Source organism: Macaca nemestrina, chromosome 17 (assembly GCF_043159975.1).
Source record: "Macaca nemestrina isolate mMacNem1 chromosome 17, mMacNem.hap1, whole genome shotgun sequence".
In the NCBI taxonomy this organism is placed as follows: domain Eukaryota; kingdom Metazoa; phylum Chordata; class Mammalia; order Primates; family Cercopithecidae; genus Macaca; species Macaca nemestrina.
The window spans coordinates 91,140,764-91,168,150 of NC_092141.1; the positions used below are offsets into that span (position 1 = coordinate 91,140,764).

General features: G+C 53.1%; 1 protein-coding gene across 15 annotated transcripts in view; it reads right to left on the reverse strand.

Annotated features, from left to right (window-relative positions):
* Positions 1-27,387, reverse strand: part of LOC105469334 (coiled-coil domain-containing protein 57) — a 129,338-nt gene that overhangs the window by 49,097 nt on the left and 52,854 nt on the right. For all 15 annotated transcript variants that reach the window (XM_071081871.1, XM_071081869.1, XM_071081867.1 and 12 more), the window contains 3 exons: positions 19,932-20,035; positions 11,508-11,708; positions 5,566-5,779 (listed from right to left, as the gene is read on the reverse strand). In XM_071081871.1, coding sequence (XP_070937972.1) covers positions 5,566-5,779; positions 11,508-11,708; positions 19,932-20,035 — 519 coding nt within the window. The remainder of the gene's footprint in view (positions 1-5,565; positions 5,780-11,507; positions 11,709-19,931; positions 20,036-27,387) is intronic.

The window sequence follows — 27,387 nt, forward strand, 5'->3', positions numbered from 1 at the left end:
CCATTTCCCTTTTCTCTTTCCTAGAAAAGATGGGGCTGCCTTGTATCTGAGTCTGAGTAGAAAGCCTTGTGTCCGATCAACTGCTCCCCAGGCTCCTGGAAGAGCCCATTGCGGTAACAGGGAACTGAGGTCAAGGAGCAGACCCGGGAAGAGCTTCAACCAACTATTTCATAAAATGTGAGCAAAAGTTATTACTTCCAAATTAACATATTGTTATAAGATTTTAAATACATATATGTCATTTAATAAATTAAATGAAAATAGATACTTTACTATTTATGCACATATGCCTAATAAATAGTATTGAGTCAGCTGCCAACTATTGGGAAACAACAAAGTGAGATTCCTAATTTGTTCTTTTTCACTAGATCATTTCCAGATGCATCAAAGACTCAGCAGGAAAATGACATGACGATAAGATACAAGCGGCCCCACAGTGAGGCCCCTAGATACACAGAAAATTAAAGTACAAATTGAAAACAGGAAATCCTTTTACCTATTTAGATTGGCCCTCCAAATAAATTTTCTTTCTCTCCTTTTTTTTGAGACAGAGTCTTGCTCTGTTGCCCAGGCTGGAGTGCAGTGGCTTGATCTTGGCTCACAGCAACCTCTACCTCCCAGGTTCAAGAGATTCTCCTGCCTCAGCCAGCCAAGTAGCTGGGATTACAGGCGCATGCCTCCACACTTGGTTAATTTTTTTTTTTGTATTTTTAGTAGAGACTGGGTTTCACCATGTTGGCCAAGCTGGTCTCAAACTCTTGACCTCAGGTGATCAGGTGGTAGCTCAGACCTGTAATCCCAGCACTTTGGGAGGCTGAGGTGGGCAGATCACTTGAGGTCAGGAGTACGAGACCAGCCTGGCCAACGTGGTGAAACTCTGTTTCTATTAAAAAAAAAAAAAACAACTAGCTGGGTGTGGTGGCACACGCCTGTAATCCCAGCTACTTGGGAGGCTGAGGCAACAGAATCGCTGGAACCCGGCAGGTGGAGGTTGCAGTGAGCCGAGATCACACCACTGTACTCCAGCCTGGGCAACAGAGCAAGACTCTGTCTCAAAAAAAGAGTTAGGTATCATGAAGAAGTTTGCTAGAAACAACATTTTAAGGAATCCCAGCTTTCTACAGGATCAAGGAAATGCCATGTGCGGCTGATTTCTGGAAGGCGCAGAGGGAGGGTGAGCTCCAGGCACTGCCCACTCTGTGGGCGGAGGGGCCTGCAGTCAGGGTCCCACAGCACCTGCCTCCTGCTTCCCCCTGCAGGCCCCTGAGTGGGGCTGTTCTCATTCCCCGTCCTGGTCTTGGCCTGAACCCTGCAGCAGGCAGGTGAAGCTCCTGGTCTCGGAGGGGCCCCACCACGTCACCTGCTGGAGTTGGCTCCACAGTCTGAATGGGTATTGGCAGGAACCAGTGTCACCAGAGCACAGGGGACGCCCCAGCACCTCCCCCCACAGCCATGTATATGGGCACCGGCAGCGCGAGACAGGCTGTATGCCTGAAAGCAGCTGAGAGCCAGTGAAGTGACCGTCAGCTTGCTCCCTGCAGGATGGGGCCCCTTCCCAGAGGTGGACAGGTGAGGACATGCACTGAGGCAGCTGCAGGTGACCCCTGGGCCACCGGTGCTGGGGCAGAGTAACTGTTGTGAAGTGGACTAGAGAAGCATCTAGAAACAGCCGCAGGCAGAGCAGGTCCTGCTAAGCCCCCTGGCTGGGCGGCTGTCACATGTTGAGTAATGATGATATGTTTGTCACAGCTGGCCATTCTGTACTACTTAACGACTGCAGCCACATCATTGTGAACCAGATTAGTGATCTTAGGAAAAAAATGCAGATAGACCAGTCTTGCCTAAACCTTTGCAATCAGGACTGATCTTTTTAATTTTTTAAAATGTTTTTAGAGACTGGATCTCCTGTGTTGCCCAGGCTGGAGTGCAGTGATTCTTCACAGGCAGGATCATACCCACTGCAGCCCCGACCTTCTGTGCTCAAGTAATCCTCCCACCTCAGTCTCCCAAGTAGCTGGAACTTCAGGCGCACGACACCATGCCCAGCTAAGAACTCAGTGTTTAGGTGGGAAGGACGGTCTTCCCAAAAAGAAACAAATGGAGTATGTTAGGTATAATCAAAGCCAAACCAAAAGTCCCCATTCTTCTCTTCTCACTCTACTTTCTTCTCTAAATTGCCGAGAAATTGACAAACTTCTACTGAGTCCTCCCTGTGGATGTGTGCGTGCATGCACACACGGTCTAACATACAAATGTGTGTGTGCACACAGTCTCGCACACAAACGCATGTGCGCATAGTCTTACATACAAACATGTGTGCACACAGTCTCACAAACGCGTGTGCACACAGTCTCACATACAAACGCATGTGCACACACACACATACAAATGCACATGCATAGTCTTGCACACAAACGCGTGTGCACACATACAGTCTCACATACAAATGCATGTGCACACACACACACAGTCTTGCCTCAGGGAGTGCTGGGATTACAGGCGTGAGCACCACACCCAAACGAGGAGACATCTCTTTAGCCAGATTTGGGCCTGGCGACACAGGAACTGAAGAAGGCAGAAAGTATCTGGCACTCAGCAGGGGCTCCTCTACTGGATGGGTGGATGGATTTATGAATGGGTAGGTAGGTGGATGAATGACTGGATGATTGGGTGGATGGGTGGATGGGTGAGTGAAAGGATGGATAGGTGGGTGGGATAAGTGGTTGGATAAATGGATGGATATGTGGGAGAATGGGTAGATGGATGGATGGATGGATGAATGGATAGATGGATGAATGGATGGGTGGATGCACGGATAGATGAATGGATGGATGAATGGGTGAGTGGGTGGATGGGTGGATGGATAGATGGATGGGTGGGTTGGTGGATGAGTGAGTGGATAATTGGATGCATGGGTGGAGAGAATAGATGGATGGGTGGATGGGTGGGTGAATGGATGGATAGATAAGTGGGATAAGTGGTTGGATGGATAGATGGATGGATGGATGGATGGATGGATGGATGGATGGATGGATGGATGGATAGGTGAGTGTGTGGGTAGGTGGATGGATGGATGGATGGGTGGGTGTGTGGGTAGGTGGATGGATGGATGGATGGGTGGGTGGGTGAATGGATGAATGGGTGGGTGGATGGGTAGATGGATGCATGGTTGGGTGGGTGGGTGAATGGATGAATGGGTGGGTGGATGGGTAGATGGATGCATGGTTGGGTGGGTGGGTGGATGGATGAGTGGATGGACACATGGATGGGTGGGTGGGTGGATGGATGGATGGATATGTTAATAGATGGATGGGGGGGTGGGTGTACGAATGGATGGATGGGTGGGTGGGTGGATGGATAAATGGGTGGGTGGATGGGTAGATGGATGCATGGTTGGGTGGGTGGGTGGATGGATGAGTGGGTGGGTGGATGGGTAGATGGATGCATGGTTGGGTGGGTGGGTGGATGGATGAGTGGATGGACACATGGATGGGTGGATGGATGGATGGATACGTGGGTGGATGGATGGGTGGATGGATGGTAGATGGATGGATGGATGGGTGGGTGGGTAGATGGATGGATGGATGGGTGAGTGGGTGAATAGATGAATGGGTGGGTGGATGGGTAAATGGATGGATGGTTGGGTGGGTGGGGAGATGGATGGGTGGATTGATACATGGATGGGTGGGTGGGTGAATGGATGAATGGGTGAGTTGATGGATGGTAGATGGATGGATGGGTGGGTGGGTAGATGGATGGCTGGGTGGGATAAGTGGTTGGATGGTTGGATGGATGGATGGATGGATGGATGGATGGATGGATGAATAGATAGGTAGATGGATGGATGGGTGGGTGGGTAGATGGGTAGGTAGATGGATGGATGGATGGGTGGGTGGATGGATGGATGGATGAATAGATAGGTGGGTGGACGGATGGGTGGGTGGATGGTAGATGGATGGATGGGTGGGTGGGTAGATGCGTAGGTAGATGGATGGATGGATGGGTGGGTGAATGGATGGTAGACGGATGGATGGGTGGGTAGATAGATGGATGGGTGGATGGATGAACAGATAGGTGGGTGGACGGATGGTAGATGGATGGATGGGTGGGTGGGTGGATGGATGGTAGATGGATGGATGGGTGGGTAGATAGATGGATGGGTGGGTGGGTAGATGGATGGATGAATGGATGGATGGATGGATGGATGGATGAATAGATAGGTAGATGGATGGATGGGTGGGTGGGTAGATGGGTAGGTAGATGGGTGGGTGGATGGGTGGATGGATGGATGGATGGATGGATGGATGAATAGATAGGTGGGTGGACGGATGGGTGGGTGGATGGTAGATGGATGGATGGGTGGGTGGGTAGATGGGTAGGTAGATGGATGGATGGATGGGTGGGTGAATGGATGGTAGATGGATGGATGGGTGGGTAGATGGATGGATGGGTGGATGGATGAACAGATAGGTGGGTGGACGGATGGTAGATGGATGGATGGGTGGGTGGGTAGATGGATGGATGGATGGGTGGGTGGATGGATGGTAGATGGATGGATGGGTGGGTAGATGGATGGGTGGGTGGGTAGATGGATGGATGGGTAGATGAATTGGTCGGTGGGATAAGTGGTTGGATGGATGGATGGGTAGATGGATGAATAGATAGGTGGGTGGACGGATGGGTGGGTGGATGGTAGATGGATGGATGGGTGGGTGGGTAGATGGGTAGGTAGATGGATGGATGGATGGGTGGGTGGATGGATGGTAGACGGATGGATGGGTGGGTAGATGGATGGATGGATGGGTGGGTGGATGGATGGTAGACGGATGGATGGGTGGGTAGATGGATGGATGGGTGGGTGGGTAGATGGATGGATGGGTAGATGGATCGGTGGGTGGGATAAGTGGTTGGATGGATGGATGGATGGATGGATGGATGGATGGATGGATGGATGAATATACAGGTGGGTAGATGGATGGGTGGGTCGATGGTGGATGGATGAGTGGGTGGATGAATGGATGGGTGGGTGGGTAGATGGATGGATGGACGGATGGGTGAATGGGTGAATGGATGGGTAGAAGGATGGGTGGGTGGATGGATGGATAGGTAGGTGGGTGGACGCATGGAGGAACAGATGAATGACTCACTGAAACACTCAGTCATAAAGCCAGTGTCCCTTGCCTTTCTTAGGAAGTCAGCCCGGGTGTGTCTGTGTCCAACAGGCCCAGCCTCCACCTCAGTCAGGAGACTGCTGCCTTTATCTGGAGAAGTCTGTGGCCATCTTTGCTGCTTGCCACAGAGCCGCACAGAAATGCCAGCTGCTTTGCTAAACTGTGGCGTTGTTCTCACAATGGTGCCCGCAAAGTGGGTTCCCAGAGCGTCCGCAGCTGAGATGAGGTCCTGCTCTGTGCAGTGGCCTCCAACCAGGCCCCACTCACAAGAGGGGCTTCTGCATGCCTTCGGGCCTTCCTGAGAAGGCTGCGGCCAGAGCCCTCCCACTGACCCCAGGCACACACCCAGAACCTGGCCTGCACCCAGGCCACGGCCTCCATTTCCCGGACTCACCTTCAGGCCTGCCCAGCTCCGCACGGAGCCTGTTCCCCATCTCGATGAGCTGCTCCTTCTCCAGGCAGAGGCTGAGGATTTTTTTGGCTGCCTCCTTCAGCTTCCTCTGGAGTTGGTGCATAGATAAGGTCTGGGGGGCGCGTGCCACCGGCCGGAGGTGCAGGAAAAGCTCCCCCTGGTCCTCGGCCTCCACAGGCTCTCCCTTGGCGAGGCCCTGTAACAGAACTCACAGGTAGACACCCCTGCGAGGCTGCCCTCATGGGAGGACGCCGGGGTGCCTGCCCACGGAGCCTCTTCACCTGCTCTCCCAGGGTGGGCACTGCTGGGTGCCACCACTGGGTGACGTCCTTCCAAAAGAAAGACAAAAAGGGTCGCTGCTCCCAATGCTTCAGTGGGTTCCTTCTCTTCCACAAACAGAATAAAGGCCCACAGATCTCCCAGGCCAGGGTGGCCCCCGGGCCCTCACAGCCCTCTGCCTCCTCCCTGCCATCCCTGCCTTCTGGTCACATATACCTTTGTGTCTTTCAAGTGAACACAGTGAGAATCTCAGGACATCCAACCAGCACAGCAGCTCCCCAGGGAGAGCAGAGAGAAGGCTGTGGCCTCTAGCAGTGCCCAGGACCCAGGAGGACACCTCCCGCTGGCGTGGCTTGGCCCTCCTCCACGCCTCGGGGTCCCTCCTTTCTCTACCTGCCGGATGGACACCCCACAACCACCCTGCAGGCTGGCTGTGGCTTCCCTCCTGAAGCAGGCGCAGGGGGAGCACAAAGGCCGTGGAGAGGAAGAGGCTGACACGGGGGCAGTGGAGCTGGCTGGGCTCCCCCTCAGTACCCCAGGCCTGGGCCAACCCTAGATTTGAACCCCTGGGAATCACTGTGTTGTCCTTGCTCAGCCTAGCCCGGACTTGCGGCCTACACCATGCCAGTGCTACAGAGTGCAATCCCAACACAAAGGGATGCCTGGACCAAAAATGGGGGCACAGGAAAAACCAGTGGTGTCCAGGCCCTGGTGAGACGGAAGCCAACGACCTACTTCTCCCGTGCCGCTCCTGGCCCCTGTGAGGAGCCAAGCTGCACCTTGTCCTGGCCACACGAGCTCTGAGTCCCTGGAACAGGCCAGCACACCCTGTCCCCACCAGCTTCCTGGTATGCCTCTCCAGGGCTGGCAGGTGCTGCTGCCTTCCGGGTGCTGCTCTTCTTCGGATGGCCTGGGGCGCATCCACTGTATGCAGTGCCTCTGGGCATGTGCCGCAGGTTCCTGTGGGATGCTCGGGGGCCGCGGGGATGACACAGCAAAGGGGAGCGATGTCTGCCTTCCTCTTGGACAGAGAAAGTTCTTTGGCGCCGCAGGCCCCAGCCGAGGCCAGGTGCAGGGCAGCCCCCACAGAGGCTCGCCACAGGCCTGAGCCCGAGTCCAGACTCGCTTCCTCCAGTGAGCGGGCCTTGTGCCTGCTCCGTGAGCACCCTTGGCAAGTGTGGCGCAGAGGCTCACTCGCGGCCCCGGGAGGATGGGCAGGAATGGGCTCTTGGGCCTGGGAGAGGCCAAGGCAGGTCTGGAGGAAGGGAGGTCTTGTGCTGGTGAAACAGGTTGCAGATGGCGCAGTGCTGGGGGACAGCAGCCAGGCAGGGGAGACTCCAAGTCCAGGTCGAAAGCCCTGGGTCCTCTACAGGAACACACTGGGTTATTTTGTTACTTTAACTGAGGAAAGAACAATCCTGAAAACAGATTTTGCAAACCTCAAAACACTTAGAGACTTAAGAGACAATTCCCTCTTCAAAAGCAGTCCCCTCTACCTGCAAAGATGCCCCGATGTTGCCCCAGGCCCTTGCGGCTGGTGCCAGGCTTGAGGGGCACTGAGGGGCCTTCTTGCTGTTGACCCCACAGGCACAGGAAGGAGGGCACAGATTGCAGGGCCCACGTCCTAGTCAGGTGATTCTGACACAGTAACCTGGGGGGCAGGGAATGAAAGATTCTACCTCTCTTGGATCCAGTTTCTGGTAAAATGTTATTTGGTAAAAGTTTATTTTGATGATTCTCTAAAATCTTTCCACAAAATAAGATTTCTACAGCCTGAGACATATTTAGGAATGTCTTCACCACTGTGTGCTCCAGGGGCTGCCCACCCACCTGCCCCCACGCCTGGGACTGCCCCAGCACCCCCTGGTGAGGGGGAGACGTCTCCATGTGTCTGGACAATTAGGAGGAAATTAGAAGGAAACTAGAAGGAAACTTTGGTCTGCTGAAATGTCTTCACGTCTTGAGGACATGTGTGAGTGAGTGACAGAGAAGTCCTCCTCAGAGGCTGAGGCCTGGAGCTGGTACAGTGGGTTCCATCAGGCTGGGCCAGTGCTCACCACCCCACACAGTCACTCCAACGCCTCTTGGCAGAGCCGGCGCCAATGCCATGGCCAACACTGCCCCCCAGTGGACCCAGGGACATAACACATCCTCCAACTCAGCCCTGGCGGCCAGTGCCTGGGGGGAAGTTTTGTGTTTTAAGGACTAGAGGCAGTTGATGTGGGTGGTGCAGTCAGGGAAGGGCAAAGCCAGGCTGTGCGGCTCAGCCCAGTGGGGCCTGCCTGGGAGCAGAGCGCCCCGCTGTTGTCCACAGGCTCTCCCTCCGCCACGGGAGAAGCGGGAACACGTGCTCTGCACACACCTGGCCTCGGCTTTGCAGGCCTGGCTCCTTGGCTGGGGCCGGGGAAGGGACCGGCTTTTGTCAGGGGTGCTGGAGGACACTCCCTGGGCCCCTGAGCGCTTCCTCACCGGCCCTGCACAGGCTTCCTGCACTGCAGGAGGCAGGCTGGAGACGGTGCTCGCCACACCTCAGTACTCGGTGGATGCACACAGTGTGTGACCTGGTCCGTCGCCCGTGTGCAAATGTCACCAGCCATCCGGAAAACGCCCTGACGCCGTCTCTCCTGCGCGGGGTCCGGGGTCCCACGTGGCGTTTCTACACTGTCTCTCCTCTGCGGGGTCCGGGGTCCCACGTGGCGTTTCCACACTGTCTCTCCTCTGCGGGGTCCGGGGTCCCACGTGGCGTTTCTACGTGGGGTCTCCCAGGTCTCCTAACTGGGTGGCTCCCCAGCTTCCATGTTTGGGCGCCCACCAAGCGTGCAGAAGTCCCTCTGTTTGGACCTGCCCGAGGTTTCTTCATGCTTAAGCTCAGGTTCTGCATCTTTGGCAGGGACCCTGAGAGTGAGTCTGTGCCGTCTCAGTGTGGCCCGCCCGGAGGCAGGTGCACCCAGCACGGGCGATGGGAGCTCTGATCACTCGGCTCAGCTGGGGTCCAACAGGCTGCTCCACTGGAAAGCCAGCATTACCCTTGAAAATAAGTCACACGTGGGAGATGCTGCTTCGCGTCCGTCTGATGGGAATCCCTGTGGCTCAGTACCCATCTGTGATCGCCCAGCGTGCCATTCCTGTCGCGTTCCTTGGCTGGCACTCTCGTGTGGAGGAGCGCCCCGTTCCCCTGACTGATCTGTCCATTGCTATCAGCCTGGACCCATTATTTCCTGGTTGAGTCAATGGATTATGGTCTTCACCATCACTGCCTATTGGCCTAGATCTCGTCAGTGGGGGCCCCTTTCTGCTGGTTCCCGTGCCCTCCGAACCTGCCTCCATGCTGGAGCCCCGGCTCCTGTGAGCACAGCAGCAACCATGGAACCAGTGCCTGGAACTGTGGAACTGGCATCTGCTGCGGCCGAGCCCAGGCTGTGGGCCCTCTCAGGACAGAGCTGGGATCAGATGCACACGCAGCTCTACCCACTTCTCTATACCCAACATAACGGACACATTGATCCTCTACCTGAGGGCCCCGCCCCCTTCTCCGTCTGGGCTCCTTTCCGGCGGCTGCAAGCAGCAACGACCTGGGCCCGCCGTCGTCTCCAGGAGCTCAGCCACGTTGCTTGGCAGAGGACAGAGCCGCGGTGGGCCTCTCCTGGGTGGAGAGCCCGGCCACAGGATGCTCAGACCCAGGAGGAGCCTGGAGCCTGACTGTCCCCTCCATGCACATAGACACGGAGCCCGCAGTGTTTGCCCCGCCTGTGCCTTAGCTCCAATAACTGGGATTGGGCTGCAGCCTCTGCCACGGGATTTAATTCCTCAATTTAAAATTCTGCTTATTTGGGCCAGGCACGGTAATCCCACCACTTTGGGAGGCCGAGGCAGGCAGATCACTTGAAACCAGGAGTTTGAGACCAGCCTGGCCAACATGGTGAAACCCTGTCTCTACTGAAAATACAAAAATTGGCTGGGCGTGGTACACCTGTAATCCCAGCTACTTGGGGGGCTGAGGCAGGAGAATTGCTTGAACCCGGGAGGAGGAGGTTACGGTGAGCCAAGATAGCACCAGTGCACTCCAGACTGGGCAACAGTGTGAGACTGTCTCAAAAAAAAGAAAAAGAAAAAATTCTGTTTATTTGTATAAATTCTTGCCCCTTCATTCTAAACAAGTGGGAAGATAGCGAACTATGCAAGGGATGCCAGTGAGAGCTCCTGGGGCCCCTTGCTGCCCAAGGAGGCGCCCACCCGTGTCCGGGAACACACGGCGTTCAGGTGGGTGGGACACGTGTGGGGGTGCAGACATGCTTACCCCCGCGGTGCTGCTAGCTGGTCCAGGGGCCACAGCCTCCACCGGGCAGGAGCCACCGTGGAGTGGCTGCACTGGGAGCCCAGGAGGGCTAGGGTGCTGGGGACCCCTGAGGACAGCACCTCCGTACCAAAGGTACAAGGGCAGGTGCAGCTCAGTATCTTACCAACCAGCTCAGCCCTTCCTGTGCACACTGGCTGGGCACCTGCTGGGGCCTCAGGCTCCCTCCGCCTTCCCATACCTGCTCTGTCGTCCCCCTAAGGCATCCTCATGGTCTTGCCCATCCCATGCCAAGGCAGCTCTGGCCTGCTCCTCACTGTCCTGGAGCCTGAGACAGCCACGGCCCCATCTTCCTCAGTCCACTCTATTCCAGTCCGAGTCCCTGGGGTCCTGCTCCCCAAGCATGGTGCCCTGGGGTCCACGCTGTCTTCCACTTTGTGCCTTCTAGACAGCATCTACCATCCCTGAAACCTTCTGTGGATTCATAGGTCACACAGGTCATAGGTTGCTACAGTTATCCCAATTACCAACAGTCTGGGGTACGAAGTCAGGGAGGCTGGCAGTCTGTCCTTCACAGCCTTTCCCTCTGGCCTTAGGTAGGAAGAAGGGAGCCCTGCTGGTCGGCTCTGCCAAGCTGCAGAATCAGGACCTGGGGTCATCTCCACAGCTCAGAGCTGTGGCTCAAACCCAGCCATGGAGTTGGGAGTCACTCCCTCGGGGCCAAGGCCCTGACCAGGACCAGGATAGGAGAGCCGTGGCATGGAGCAGCTGCGTGGCTCTGAACGCAGCAGTGAGGGCCATGTGGCCCCCTCCCCACGCAGGGAGGGCCCACCGCTAGGCGTGGGGCAGGCAGGACTGTGCACGCAGACGCCCCCTCAGCAGGCCATCAAGGCCCTGCATTAAAGTAAACATGAGCCACCTTCAGTGTGTGAGTTTCCAACACAAGATGCTGTTAGCTGAAGGGAGGACTGGGATGGGCCCGGGCCTGCCCCCACCAACAGGGCGTCAAGGTGAAGGACCAGGAAAAGAGGAGGCAAGCGGAGGAAGAAGGGGGAGGAAGAAGGGGGAGGAAGAAGGGGGAGGAAGAAGGGGAAGAAGAAGGGGGAGGAAGAAGGCGGAGGAAGAAGGCGGAGGAAGAAGGGGGAGGAAGAAGGCGGAGGAAGAAGGTGGAGGAAGAAGGGGGAGAAGGGTGGAGCAGGGCCCACTTCCAGGCACAGCCTTCACTGCAGCTCTCGTCCCACCTGAGCTCCCAGGGCATACAGGCAGCAACGCTGGCAGAGCGCAGGCAAGGGCAGTTTCTGTGGCAGGAGCCTCGACAGGCGGGTGGCAGGAGGAGCTGGCGGGCACCCACCTCTCTCCCTAGGGTCATGGCGTCCGAGGCTGGGGGCTGCTTCTGGACTGAAGGCTCTGCTCCCTCGTGGTGGGCTATCCTGAGATGCTTCCCCAGCTCAGTCACCTGTTTCCGCAGCTCCAAAACCTCCAGGTGTACCTGGTCCACCTCACGGGGAAGCTCACGCTGGAAAGCGGCCGGCTCCAGGGGTTCCCGCAGCACCTAGGAGCCATTTCGAAGGCAGTGTAAGGAGTCAAGGCAGCGGCTGGGCTGGAGCAGGCCCCTGGGGCACTGCCGGGAAGCGCTGTGAGTTCGGGGAAAGAGCAGGGGAGCGGGAGACCAGGGCCTCCTCCCCAGCTGGATGCAACTGCCCTCCGCCCTCCGCCCCCCACCGCAGCCGCTGCTCCTCCTGCCCCACCCAGCTGGCCGCCCCGGTGGCTCCCGGTACCCTGCTCTGGACTCCCAGGCTGGTGGGGAGAATCCGTGCATGGACAGAGGCAGAGCGCCTCGAAACCCCTTCCTGAGCCCTCCTTCCAGGGAGAAACAAAGCCTCCAGAATTGCAAGTAACCAGTAGGAGGTATAGATTTTTCTCTTCTGCTAATCAAAGGGGGCAGAAATGGGGAGGCCAGAGGGAGGCAGGCCAGGAGGTCAGAGGGCTGAGGCTATTGAAAGGTAGGTGGATAGGCCGGGTGCGGAGGCTCAAGCCTGTAATCCCAGCACTTTGGGAGGCCACGGCGGGCAGATCACGAGGTCAGAAGATTGAGACCATCCTGGCTAACACAGTGAAACCCCATCTCTACTAAAAAATACAAAAAACTAGCCGGGCGCGGTGGCAGCGCCTGTAGTCCCAGCTACTCGGGAGGTTGAGGCAGGAGAATGCCGTGAACCCGGGAGGCGGAGCTTGCAGTGAGCCAAGATCGCGCCACTGCACTCCAGCCTGGACGACAGAGCGAGACTCCATCTCAAAAAAAAAAAAAAGAAAGGCAGGTGGAGGCCAACAGGAGGCCCGAGTGAATGGGGGGGCTGGGAGAGGGAAGTCACAGGTCACAGAGTACCTCTGGGAGGCAACAGGCTGGCCATGAGACCCACCCTGGGGGCTCTGGGCTGGCCTCCAGCTCTGGCTGCCTCTCACTGACCGCACCACTCCCGGCGAGAGGAAGGAAGAAGAGCAGCGCAGGTGAGAAAGAGGAATGCCTCCCGCACCAGAGCCTTCCCGCCTCATTCCCAGTAACATAAAATATCACTTTCCCTATGCCAGGGACTCCTACGGTGAATTCCTTATGAATATTTCATTTTTGAATTTGCTACCTACACACAAATAAAGGTTATTATTTAATTTACAGACACTGCTAAGTAAAAACCCAACCAAACAATATTACTTCAAGGTGAACATTTTCCCCAGGATGATCAAATCATCTATGATTAACCAAGGTAAAATTAAAAGCTTATATTTATTTGTATTTATTTACTTATTTTATTCAGATGGCATCTTACTTTGTTGCCTCGGCTGGTCTCAAACTCCTGGACTCAAGCGATCTTCTGCCTCAGCCTCCCAGAGTGTTGGGATTACACCTGTGAGTCACCACATCCAGCCTGTTTTTATTTTTAGAGACAGGGTCTTGTTCTGTTGCCCAGGCTGGGGCGCAGTGGCGCGATCGTGGCTCACTACAGCCTCGACCATCTGGGCTCAAGCAATCCTCAGCCTCCTGAGTAGCTGCGATTACAGACGCACCACCATTCTTGGCTAATTATTTTATTTCAGTTTTTAGTACAGATGGGGTCTTGCTGTGTTGCCCAGGCTGGTTTCAAACTACTGAGCTCAAATAATCCTCCCACCTCACCCTCCCAAAGTGTGGGGATTACAGGCATGAGCCACCGTGCCCAGTCTTGTTTAGTTTTTGTAGGGACAAGGTCTCCCTATGTTACCCAGGCTGTTCTCAAACTCCTGGGCTCAAGTGATGTTCCCGTCTCAGCCTCCCAAAGTGTTGCGACTACAGGTGTGTACCACCGTGCCCAGCCTAAAAGCTTTTTAAATGTTTATTTCTTGTCTGTAGGATTTGTGTGGGAAATGGGGGAAACAGCAACTGCAAAGTGTCGGGAATCTGGAGCCCCATCATGGGTACATGGATCTTCAACCGCCTCGACTGGAGTCCCTCACGGGTACACGGATCTTCAACCGCCTCGACTGGGGCCCCTCACGTGTACACGGATCTTCCTCGACTGGAGCCCCTCATGTGTACACGGATCTTCAACGCCCCCCGACTGGAGCCCCTCACATGTATACGGATCTTCCTCGACTGGAGCCCCTCAAGTGTACACGGATCTTCAACCCCCCTCGACTGGAGCTCCTCACGTGTACACGGATCTTCAACCCCCCGCCGACTGGAGTCCCTCACGTGTACACGGATCTTCAACCCCCCCCTACTGAAGCCCCTCATGGGTACACGGATCTTCAACCCCCCTACTGAAGCCCCTCACATGTACACGGATCTTCAACTCCCCTACTGAAGCCCCTCACATGTACACGGATCTTCAACCCCCCCCACTGAAGCCCCTCACGAGTACACGGATCTTCAACCCCCCCCGACTGGAGCCCCTCACGGGTACACGGATCTTCAACCCCCCACCCCCACTGAAGCCCCTCACAGGTACACGGATCTTCAACTCCCCCAACTGGAGCCCCTCACGTGTACACGGATCTTCCTCGACTGGAGCCCCTCATGTGTACACGGATCTTCCTCGACTGGAGCCCCTCATGTGTACACGGATCTTCAACCCCCCTACTGAAGCCCCTCACAGGTACACGGATCTTCAACCCCCCCTCCGACTGGAGCCCCTCACGTGTACACGGATCTTCAACCCCCCTACTGAAGCCCCTCACAGGTACACGGATCTTCAACCCCCCTGACTGGAGCCCCTCACGTGTACACGGATCTTCCTCGACTGGAGCCCCTCACGTGTACACGGATCTTCAACCCACCCCCCGACTGGAGCCCCTCACGGGTACACGGATCTTCAACAGAAATGGAAAAGTAGCCAAGTTCCTCTTCACTGCAACAACAAAGATGCACGTCCCATCAAGGTGAGACGTTAGGCATCAGCAGCAAATGAGAGGTCTGAGGGTGATGCACATGTTAATTAGCCTCATTCAGCCATTCCACAGTGTGGACATGTTTCAGAACATCATGTCACACACCACAGAGATATACCATTTATATTTGTCATTTTCTTTCTTTTTTTTTTTTTTTTTGAGACAGAGTCTCGTTCTGTCGCCCAGGCTGGAGTGCAGTGGCCAGATCTCAGCTCACTGCAAGCTCCGCCTCCCGGGTTCACGCCATTCTCCTGCCTCAGCCTCCCGAGTAGCTGGGACCACAGGCGCCCGCCACCTCGCCCGGCTAGTTTTTTGTATTTTTTAGTAGAGACGGGGTTTCACCGTGTCAGCCAGGATGGTCTCGATCTCCTGACCTCATGATCTGCCCGTCTCGGCCTCCCAAAGTGCTGGGATTACAGGCTTGAGCACCGCGCCCGGCCTCTTTTTTTTTTTTTTTTTTTTTTTGGAGATGGAGTCTTGCTTTGTCGCCCAGGCTGGAGTGCAGTGGCGCAATCTCAGCTCACCGCAACCTCCGCCTCCCGGGTTCAAGCGATTGATTGCCCTGCCTCAGCCTCCCGAGTAGCTGGGATTACAGGCACGCACCACCACGCCTGGCTAATTTTTTGTATTTTAGTAGACATGGGGTTTCACCATTTTGGACAAGACGGTCTCAATCTCCTGACCTGGTGATCTGCACACCTTGGCCTCCCAAGGTGCTGGGATTACAGGCGTGAGCCACCTCGCCCAGCCATATTTGTCAATCAATCCATCAAACATCTTAGGAAGATTAAAAAAAAAGGCATCCGGCCGGGCGTGGTGGCTCACGCCTGTAATCCCAGCACTTTGGGAGGCCGAGGCGGGCGGATCACAAGGTCAGGAGATCGAGACCACAGTGAAACCCCGTCTCTACTAAAAATACAAAAAATTAGCCGGGCGCGGTTGTGGGCGCCTGTAGTCCCAGCTACTCGGGAGGCTGAGGCAGGAGAATGGCGTGAACCCGGGAGGCGGAGCTTGCAGTGAGCCGAGATCGCGCCACTGCACTCCAGCCTGGGCTGGGCGACAGAGCGAGACTCCGTCTCAAAAAAAAAAAAAAAAAAAAAAAAAAAAAAAAAAAAAGGCATCCAATTTCTGAAGCACTGCCTGCTCCCTCGGCAGACGGGAAATCTGGAATACTTTGTTTCTTTCTTTTTTTTTTTTTGAGACTGAGTCTTGCTCTGTCGCCCGCCCGGGCTGGAGTGCAGTGGCCGGATCTCAGCTCACTGCAAGCTCCGTCTCCCAGGTTTACGCCATTCTCCTGCCTCAGCCTCCCGAGTAGCTGGGACTACAGGCGCCCGCCACCTCGCCCAGCTAGTTTTTTTGTATTTTTTAGTAGAGACGGGGTTTCACCGTGTTAGCCAGGATGGTCTCGATCTCCTGACCTCGTGATCTGCCCGTCTCGGCCTCCCAAAGTGCTGGGATTACAGGCTTGAGTCACCGCGCCCGGCCCTGGAATACTTTGTTTCTAGAGGAGATGTTCTGCACTAGGGAAGAAGCAGAGGCTGCAGGGAAGGTGTGATTTACGTATTTACAATGTGACAGGACATGTGGAAGTTCCCTCCTTATGTTGCCTCACAAGGAATAAAGGCAACAGGATGAGGACAGCACGACTCAGAAGCACAAGCAACAGGAGACATGAACAACGGGACTGGATCAAAACTGGAGACATTCGGTGTCCTTCAAAGGACACCATCAAGAAAGTGAAAAGACAGGCCGGGTGCAGTGGCTTATACCTGCAATGCCAGCACTCTGGGAGGCGGAGGTGGGAAGATCACCCGAGGTCAGGAGTTTGAGACCAGCCTGGTGAAACCCCCTTTCTACTAAAAATACAAAAATTGGCCGGCCATGGTGGCTCACGCCTGTAATCCCAGCTACTTGGAAGGCTGAGGCAGGATAATTGCTTGAACCCGGGAGGCGGAGGTTGCAGTCAGCCGAGATCACGTTGCTGTACTCCAGCCTGGGTGACAGAGTGAGACTCTGTCTCAAAAAAAAAAAGAAAGTGAAAACACAAACCACAGAATGGGAAAAAATGTAGCAAATCATAAATCTAATAAGGGACTTGTATCTGGAATATAAAAATAATTCTTACAGCTCAAATAAAAAGATAACCCAATTAAAACTGGGCAAGGGATCTACACGGACATTTCTCCAAAGAAGACAAATGCCGACCAAGACACACGTGAAATGCTGCCTGACATCAGGAGTCATCAGGAAAACGCAAATCAAAACCACAGTGAGGCCCCACTTCACTCCCACCAGGATGACTAGCATCACAGCCAGAAAACAGCTAGTGTTGGTGGGGATGGGGAACTGGAACTCTCACACAGTGCTGGTGGAGGTAAAATGGTGCGGCTGCTGGGAAAAACAGCGCGGCGGCTCCTCGAGGGGTAAACACAGGGTGACCGTCGGGGAAAACAGCGGGCGGCTCCTCGAGGGGTAAACACAGGGTGACCGTCGGGGAAAACAGCGGGCGGCTCCTCGAGGGGTAAACACAGGGTGACCGTCGGGGAAAACAGCGGGCGGCTCCTCGAGGGGTAAACACAGGGTGACCGTCGGGGAAAACAGCGGGCGGCTCCTCGAGGGGTAAACACAGGGTGACCGTCGGGGAAAACAGCGGGGCGGCTCCTCGAGGGGTAAACACAGGGTGACCGTCGGGGAAAACAGCGGGCGGCTCCTCGAGGGGTAAACACAGGGTGACCGTCGGGGAAAACAGCGGGCGGCTCCTCGAGGGGTAAACACAGGGTGACCGTCGGGGAAAACAGCGGGCGGCTCCTCGAGGGGTAAACACAGGGTGACCGTCGGGGAAAACAGCGGGCGGCTCCTCGAGGGGTAAACACAGGGTGACCGTCGGGGAAAACAGCGGGTGGCTCCTCGAGGGGTAAACACAGGGTGACCGTGGGGGAAAACAGCGGGCGGCTCCTCGAGGGGTAAACACAGGGTGACCGTCGGGGAAAACAGTGCGGCGGCTCCTCGCGGGGTAAACACAGGGTGACCGTCGGGGAAAACAGTGCGGCGGCTCCTCGCGGGGTAAACACAGGGTGACCGTCGGGGAAAACAGCAGGCGGCTCCTCGAAGGGTAAACACAGGGTGACCGTCGGGGAAAACAGCGGGCGGCTCCTCGAGGGGTAAACACAGGGTGACCGTGGGGGAAAACAGCGGGCGGCTCCTCGAGGGGTAAACACAGGGTGACCGTCGGGGAAAACAGCGGGCGGCTCCTCGAGGGGTAAACACAGGGTGACCGTCGGGGAAAACAGCGGGCGGCTCCTCGAGGGGTAAACACAGGGTGACCGTCGGGGAAAACAGCGGGCGGCTCCTCGAGGGGTAAACACAGGGTGACCGTGGGGGAAAACAGCGGGCGGCTCCTCGAGGGGTAAACACAGGGTGACCGTCGGGGAAAACAGTGCGGCGGCTCCTCGCGGGGTAAACACAGGGTGACCGTCGGGGAAAACAGTGCGGCGGCTCCTCGCGGGGTAAACACAGGGTGACCGTCGGGGAAAACAGCAGGCGGCTCCTCGAAGGGTAAACACAGGGTGACCGTCGGGGAAAACAGCGGGCGGCTCCTCGAGGGGTAAACGCAGGGTGACCGTCGGGGAAAACAGCGGGCGGCTCCTCGAGGGGTAAACACAGGGTGACCGTGGGGGAAAACAGCGGGCGGCTCCTCGAGGGGTAAACACAGGGTGACCGTCGGGGAAAACAGCGGGCGGCTCCTCGAGGGGTAAACACAGGGTGACCGTCGGGGAAAACAGCGGGCGGCTCCTCGAGGGGTAAACACAGGGTGACCGTCGGGGAAAACAGCGGGCGGCTCCTCGAGGGGTAAACACAGGGTGACCGTCGGGGAAAACAGCGGGCGGCTCCTCGAGGGGTAAACACAGGGTGACCGTCTGACAGAGCAATTCCACTCCCAGGTGTACACCCAGGACAACTGAACTTTGCATAAGTCCACACAGGAGCGTTCACAGCAGCGTCATGCACAATCCAAACAGCGGAAGCAACCCAGATGTTGAGTGCATGAGTGATACACGAAGTGTGATCCATCCATATGACAGGATACGCCAGCCACGGGAAGAACGGCGCCCTGACATACGCAGAGCTGACCCTGAGAACATTCTCAGTGAAAGAGCCTGGCACAAAGGACAAAAGGACAAAAGGACAACTGCCGTATGACTGTGTTAGTATGAGGTCCCTTTAGTAGACAAACTGATCGGGACGGGGAGGGGAATGGTTACTAGAGGCTGGGAAGCAGGGAACGGGTGATACTGCTGTGTGGTTTTGGTACCGAGCTGCTATCTGGGGTGGGGAGAAAAGCTCTGGTAATAGTGAGAATGTTTCTACAACATCGTGAATGTACTGCCACTGATAGGTACACTTTAAAATGGTCAAAATGGTAAACTTTGTTATATATTAATGCATTTTACAATTAAAAGAAAATTTTATTTTGAGATGGAGTTTCACTCTTGTTGCCCAAGCTAGAGTACAATGGTGCGATCTCGGCTCACCACAACCTGCGCCTCCTGGGTTCAAGCAATTCTCCCACCTCAGCCTCCCAAGTAGCTGCCACCATGCCTGGCTAATTTTTTGTATTTTATAGAGACAGGGTTTCACCATGTTGGCCAGGCTGGTCTCGAACTCCTGACCTCAGGTGATCTGCCCAACTCGGCCTCCCCAAGTGCAGGGATTACAGGCATGAGCCCCCATGCCTGGCCACACAATTTTTTAAAGTAAAAATCAAAACAATGTTAGGACTCTGTAGCCATCAAACCAAGGCAGTGACCCCAGCCCCACGGGAAACAGGGTGCGCTCGCTGCTGGATGCATGCAGATACTGGCCCCAGCAGGAGTATGACCCGACCCCCAAAAGGCAAGGGCCCAGGAGGTTGAAAAGAACAGCGTTTGCCAAGGCTCCAGTGTCTCAGATGAAGTGCAGCTCGTCACTGACATGGAGCACACGTGCCCTGTTGACCAGGACTCCTCTGAGTGGGCAGGTGGCATCAGGCAGCCCACACACACGCCCCGTTGACCAGGACCCCTCTGAGTGGGCACAGCCAGGGCCTGGTGGTCTGGCCGCCAGCACTGCCTCCACTGCCTGGACCGTGCTTCCCAGATTCTCCTGGCAAGCCTTCCACGAGCACAACTGAGATGAACCGGTTCCCAAGACCTCCCTACGGCCCCTTCCTCAGAAGAAAACAGGCACAGAGAGGTCAGTGGATGCCCGAGGTCACCTGGGATTGCACCGGGCAGTCGCTCAGAGCCCACGCCCCGCCCCCACCCTCCAGCAACGGCTCCCTGGGAGGAAGACCCCACAAACTCGAGCGCCTCACCTTCTGTCTGAGTCGTGTCACCAGCAGGTTTAGGAGCTGCACTCTGTCCCCGAGCTTCCTGAGTGCCAGTCCGGAGGACACTGGGCCAGCTTGGACAGACCCTCCTGCAGAGAAGAGTGGCTTCTGTCAGCTCAGATCTGAGAACGAAGGAAGGTCTTTCAGGGGAGACACACATCTCTATCAGCTCTCCCTTTCCCGTGAGGCCATGGCACCAGCGGCTGACCCCAACACAAAGCTGTTGTTCATTGGAGTCAGCAGATCTGGGTCCACATGAAGATTAGAGATGCTGTACAGAAAGCATAATCCTCATGTAAAGAAAGCAAGAATCCTTGTAGGAAAAAGTCTGACCTTACCATGTAGTGTCTGATAGAGACCAATCGCTCCAATCTGTCCAAATAAAGAGCCACTTATTTAGAAATTGAGAAAAAAGATGCCACATAACACAGGGTCAAAGAAAAAAATCACAATGGATATTAACAACTATTTTGAATGGAAAGATAACAACAATACTACTTTAGAAACTTCAGGAATGAATCTAAAGCTGTCCATCCAAGAATAATTACAGCTTTAGATAAATATTTTAGAAAAGAAGAAAGGCTGAAAACCAGTGAGCTAAACGTTCATCTCAAGGATTTAGAGAGCCAGGCGCAGTGGCCCCTGCCTGTCATCTCATCACATTGGGAGGCTGAGGCAGGAGGATCCCTGGATCCCAGGAATTCAAGGTTACAGTGAGCGATGACTGCGCCACTGCACTCCAGCCTGGACAGCAGAGCGAGAGCCTGTCACACACACAAGCAGAAAAATAAATTTAAAAAGAATGGCCAAATTAAAGCCAAATAGGGCTGGGCATGGTGTCTCACGCCTGTAATCTCAGCACTTTGGGAGGCTGAGGCGGGCAGATCGCCTGAGGTCAGGAGTGGGAGACCAACCTGGCCAATGTGGCAAAACCTGTCTCTGCTGAAAAAAAAAACAAAAATTAGCCTGGCGTGTTGGTGTGCCCCTGTGGTCCCAGCTACTCAGGAGGCTGAGGCACGAGAATCAACTGAACTCAGGAGGTGGAGGTTGCAGTGAGCCAAGATTGTGCCATGACACTCCAGCCTGGGCAACAGAGTGAGACTCCGTCAAAAAAAAAAAAAAAAAAAAAAAAGCCAAATAAAGTAGGAGGAAGAAAAGATAACATCAGTATTAGATATTGAGGAAACAGAAAATAAATGTATAATAGAGAATCAACAAAACCAACAGTTGATTCTTTGAGAAGGCTAAAATAAACACCCAGTAATACTAAGCAAGGAAAAAATAAAAGCAAATGACCAATATAATTAATGGCAAAAAGGAGTTATCACTTCAGACCCCACAGACATTTAAAAACTCATAGGATACTATAAGCAACTTTATGTCAAAAATTTGAAAATTTAGATGAAATGGACAATTTCTTAGTAAAATATAACATGTATAAAAAAGAAAATCTGAATGTCCTATAACTATGAAAAAAACTGAATTCACAATTTTAAACCTTCCCACAAGGAAAACTCCAGGCCCAGCTGGTTTCAAAGTTGAATTCTACCAATTATTTAAGAAAAATTAAGATACGTCTGATACAAACTTTTTTAGAAAACAGAAAAATAGAGAATACTTTCCAACATATTTATGAGGCCAGAGTAACTTTGATTCCAAAACCTCACATGAACATTACGAGAATTGAAAATTATAGGCCAGTCTTACTCATGAACACAAATGTACTAATTTTCAATAAAACACGGGCATGGGCAAACCAAGCTGGGCCTGGTGGCTCGCACCTGTAATCCCAGCTACACGGAGGCCAAGGCAAGAAGACGGCCTGAGCCCAAGAGTTCAACAATAGCCTGGTCAAAGAGCGAGACCGTGTCTCATATAAACAAAAAACAAAAGAAGTATCAGCAAACCAAATCTGTCAAATTATAAAAAGAAGAATCTATCACTACATGTTGCATTCTTCCTGGAACTGCAAGGGTGGTTTAACATGATGGAGACCCTGCAGTCCACCCCCATTTCCCCCCACTAATCTCAGCTAAAGGCCCGGCCAGAACACAAAAAGCCCCACTAGAGGAAGATTCTGAACGGTGAGAAACAAAGCCTGAGCGTCTAGGGGCCTCGGATCCCAGGGATGGCTGGCAGGGAGTCCCTCGTCTCCTTCCTGCACACACTGGCCTGGTGCTGGGCAGCCACAACCCAGAGCTCAGACCAAAACAAAAGGCCGAAGAGAAGCTGCTCCTGGGACCAATGGAGCAGAAGACAGGGACATGCAGGTGGAGCCCTTGGGACCACACCTGCCCTCCTGCCAGCCCACGGTCCTGCAGCCTGGTATAGACAAAGGCCATCTCAGCTTCTGGGAGAGCATGTAGGGAGGGTCACAGGAGGAAGAAGGTCTACATGAAGACTCCTGAGGATCCGCCGTGTAAAACCAGCCAGAATCAACAGAACCAGCACAGCAAAACCTCTGACAACTGGGCCTGGCGGGGGACACTGCCCAGGATTTAATTGGCCACTTGGTAGCTCACGTGTGGGCTGAGTAAAACAGCATCATCAAGGCTCTGGAAAGTAACGGACATTCAAACCTCAGCCCACCAGAATGGGCCAGGATATGCAGTGTGAACCCAGAAAGGCTGACTTATCTGATACAATAAATGACAGAATTAACACAGGTTTAATAAGAACCAGAATTTCATAATGTGACACTCAAAATGTCCATGATACAGTAAAAAATTACAGGAGGCTGCCTGTAATCCCAGCACTTTGGGAGGCTGAGGCAGGAGGATCACTTGAGCCAAGGAGTTTCAGAACAGCCTGGGCAATATAGTGAGACCCCATCTCTAATTAAAAAAAAATACTCATAATATTAACAACCAAGAAAATCTCAATGCGAATGAAAGAGACAACACCAAGATGACACAGACATTGGAATTATGGGATGAAGATGTTAAAGCAGCCGTCATAACGATACTCGAGCAAGTTACTGGGGAGGGTGGAGGTGAGAGAATTGCTTGAAGCCAAGAGTTTAAGATCAGCTTGGGCAACATAGTGAAACCCCATCTCTACAAAACAAAAACAAAAACAAAAACAAAAACAAAAAACCACAAAAATTAGCTAGGCATGGATGGTGGTACGTACCCATAACCCCAGCTCTTCAGGAGTCTGAGGCCGGAGAGTCGCTTGAGCCCAGGAGGTCCAGGCTGCAGTGAGCCATGATCATGCCCACTGCACTCCAGCCTGGGTGACAGAGCAAGACCCTGTCTCTAAAAAAAATGAACAAATACACAAACAAAAAACTCTGGCAAGCAATTTAATACACTCTAAAAACACATGGCAAAATGAAAGTTCCAGTAAAGTAAGATATAAAGAAAACTAAGGCCAACTGTGATGGCTCACGCCTGTAATCCAAACACTTTGGGAGGCTGAGGCAGGAGGATCAGTTGAGGTCAGGAGATCAAGACCAGCCTGGGCAACATAGTGACACTCCATCTCTACAAATATAAAAAGAAATTAGCGGGGTGTGGTGGTGCACACCTGTAGCCTGTAGTCCCAGTTACTCGGCAAGCTAAGGTGGGAAGGTCCCTTGAGCCCAGGGGGTCAAGGCTGCAGTGAGCTGTGACCATACCACCACACTCCAGTATGGACAACAGAGCAAGGCCCTGTCTCAAAAACAACAACCACAATTAAAAAAAAAAAAGGAAAAAGAAAACCAAAATGGAAATTTTAGAAACAGCAACAAAAATCTCACTGAATGGGCTTAACAGAAAAATGGAAATGACAAAAGAAAGAACTGATAAACTTGAAGAACAGAGGAAAAGGAACTATCCAATTTGAACAACAGAGAAAACAAATTGAAAAAAAAGAGAAAACACAGCCTCAGGGACCCGCAGGACAATAACAAAAGGCCAAACGTTTGTGTCCTCAGACTCCCAGAAGGAAAGACTATGGAGCTGAAAAAAATACTTGAAAAATAATGGATGAAAACTTCTGAAATTTGGTGAAAGACATAAACCTTCAGTTTAATATCAAAAAGAATAAACCAAAGAAATCTATGCCCAGATACAACATAATGAAATTTCTTTTTTTTTTTTTTTTGAGACGGAGTCTCGCTCTGTCGCCCAGGCTGGAGTGCAGTGGCCGGATCTCAGCTCACTGCAAGCTCCGCCTCCCGGGTTTACGCCATTATCCTGCCTCAGCCTCCCGAGTAGCTGAGACTACAGGCGCCCACCACCTCACCCGGCTAGATTTTTCTATTTTTTAGTAGAGACGGGGTTTCACCGTGTTAGCCAGGATGGTCTTGATCCCCTGACCTCGTGATCTGCCCGTCTCGGCCTCCCAAAGTGCTGGGATTACAGGTTTGAGCCACCGCGCCTGGCCTACAACATAATGAAATTTCCAAAAACTAAAGGCAAAAACTCTTTTTTTTTTGAGACGGATTTTTGCTCTTGTTGCCCAGGCTGGAGTGCTGTGGCATGATCTCGGCTCACTCAACCTCTGCCTCCCAGGTTCAAGCGATTCTCCTGCCTCAGCCTCCCAAATAGCTGGGATTACAGGTGCCTGTCACCATGCCCAGCTAATTTTTGTATTTTCAGTAGAGACGGGGTTTCTCCATTTTAGCCAGGCTGGTCTTGAACTCCTGGCCTCAAGCGATCCACCCGCCTCAGCCTCCCAAAGTGCTGGGATTACAGGCGCCTGCCATTACACCCGGCTAATTTTTGTATTTTCAGTAGAGACGGGGTTTCTCCATTTTGGCCAGGCTGGTCTCAAACTCTTGACCTTGAGTGATCCATCCACCCAGCCTTCCAAAGTGCTGGGACTACAGGCGTGCGCCACCGCACCCAGCTAATGTTTGTATTTTTAGTAGATACGGGGTTTCACCACGTTGGCCAGGCTGGCCTTCAACTACTGACCTCAGGTGATCCATCTGCCTTGGCCTCCCAAAGTGCTGGGATGACAGGCATGAGGCATGAGCCATGGCGCCCGGCCTGTCAACGTAATTTTAAAAGTCAAGTGTGAAAGAGTGTCTATCATATTCACCCTTGCCATTAGTTTTCCTTCACTCCTGACGTTCCTAGTTTCCTTCCTTCCGTTGTGTCTAAAGTACCTCCTTTATCAGTTCTTTTAGATCCAGTCTGATCCAAACTTTTCCTTCATCTGAGAATATCTTTATTCACTCTCATTCCTGAAGAATGTTTTTACTGAATGTATAATTATGGGTTGACAGTTTTTGCTTTCAGTGCTTGAAAAATATTATGCCACTTCCTTCTGAAGAGAAATCTGATGACAGCTGCTGCTGAGAACCCACTGCCGCTCCGGTCACAGTCCCCTGTAGGCCATGCATCGCTCTCTCTGCATGCTTTCAACAGTCTTTGTCTTTAGGCCGGGTGCAGTGGCTCACGCCTGTCATTCCAGCACTTTGGGAGGCCAAGGCAAGTGGATCACTTGAGGCCAGGAGTTTGAGACCAGCCTGGCCAACATGGTGAAACCCTGTCTCTGCTAACAATACAAACGCTACCAGCTGGGCATGTTGGCACATGCCTGTAACTCTAGCTACTTGGGAGGCTGAGGCACGAGAATCGCTCGAACCCAGGAGGCTGAGGCACGAGAATCGCTCGAACCCAGGAGGCAGAGGTTGCAGTGAGCCAAGATTGTGCCACTGCACTCCAGCCTAGGCAACAGAGACTCCGCCTCAAAAAAAAGAAATTCATTTCAAATATAAAAGACAGAGGTAGGTAAAAAGGGAAAGGGATGAAAAAGTTATATCACGCAAACGTGAATCAAAAGAAAGCTTGAGTGGATTAACTAATATCAGACAAGGTAGACCTCAGAACAAAGAACGTTGCCAGGATAAAGAGGAAGATTACATAACAATATAAGGGTCAATTATCCTAAAAATAATAATAATCCTAAATGTATACACATCTAACAACGAAGATGCAAAATATATGAAACAAAAACAAAGAATCATTATTTTAAAAATGAAGATCTATATTAAAACAGGAACAGAAAGAAACTTCCTTAACCTCCCTCCACTACCCCCACTGCAAAAAACCTTCAGCAAAAACTAAACCTAAAAAAGTGAAATGCCGAAAGTTCTTCCTCTGGGATTAGGGAGAAAGACAGCGATTATGAATATCACACTGGAGAGTTTAGCTAGGGGCAATAATGCAAGAAGAAGTAAACAATATCCGCACTGGAAAAGAAAAATAAAACCTCCCTTATTTTATTTTATTTTTTTTGAGATGGAGTCTCACTCTGTCACCCAGGCTGGAATGTAGTGGTGCAATCTCAGCTCACTGCAACCTCCGCCTCCCGGGTTCAAGCGATTCTCTTACCTCAGCCTCCCAAGTAGCGGGGATTACAGGTGCCCGCCACCACGCCCAGCTAATTTTTTGTATTTTCAGTAGAGACGGGGTTTTACCATGTTGGCCAGGCTGGTCTCAAACTCCTGACCTCAGGTGATCCACCCACCTCGGCCTCCCAGTGTTGGGATTACAGGCGTGAGCTACCACGCCCGGCCAAAACCTCCCTCATTTGAGACAATCTGTGCCAGTGGAGTGTCCTGTCTGGCCCCTCCCTTTCTTTTCCTGCCTTAGGCCTGCAGGTGGGGCCTGCCTCCCCTACCTAAGGGGGACTGTGGCTCCAGCAGGGTGAGGGCATCTGAGGGGAAGGCAGCCAGGCTGGGCTGTCAAGCTCGGTGATGCTGGGGAGGCATCCAGGCAGGAGAGGGGCCTCCAAATAGGGGAAGGGGCTGCAGCAGCAATGGGGGATTGGTTACACCAAGAGGACTCCATCAGAGTAACTGTTAGTGAGAATGGGCGAGCCAGGTTTCTCATTGTTGGAAAAGGAAGTTAGAATAACGAAAAAGAATGCTAGAATGCTAGAATGAAACTTTTGATGTTGGACTAACCACAGTGGAATAGATTAGCCTGTGAGTCTGTCTTGAAATGAAGACCATCCATTCACCAAAGACACCAGTGAAGGAATAAAAGGCAAAGCCACAGACTGGGAGGAGATACTTGCAACCCATAAAACCAGTGCAAGGCTCATATTCAGAATCAAATACCCTAAAAACAATCTATGACAAAAGGCAGATCATTTAATAAAACATGGGCAAAAGACATGGCCTGGAGCTTCAAAAGAGAGACTATCAAAAGGCCAATCCTATGGACTGAACTGTGTCCCCCAAAATTGATAGGTTGAAGCTCTAACCCCGAACATGATTGTATTTGGAGACAGGGCCTTTGAAGAGGCAGTTAAGGTTACATGAGGTCCTAAGGCTGGGGCCCTGGACTGTTGTTATAAGAGGAAGAGCCGGGTGCGGCAGCTCACGCCTGTCATCCCAGCACTTTGGGAGGCCGAGGTGGGTGGATCATGAGGTCAAGAGTTAGAGACCAGCCTGACCAACATGGTGAAACCCTATCTCTACTAAAAATACAGAAATTAG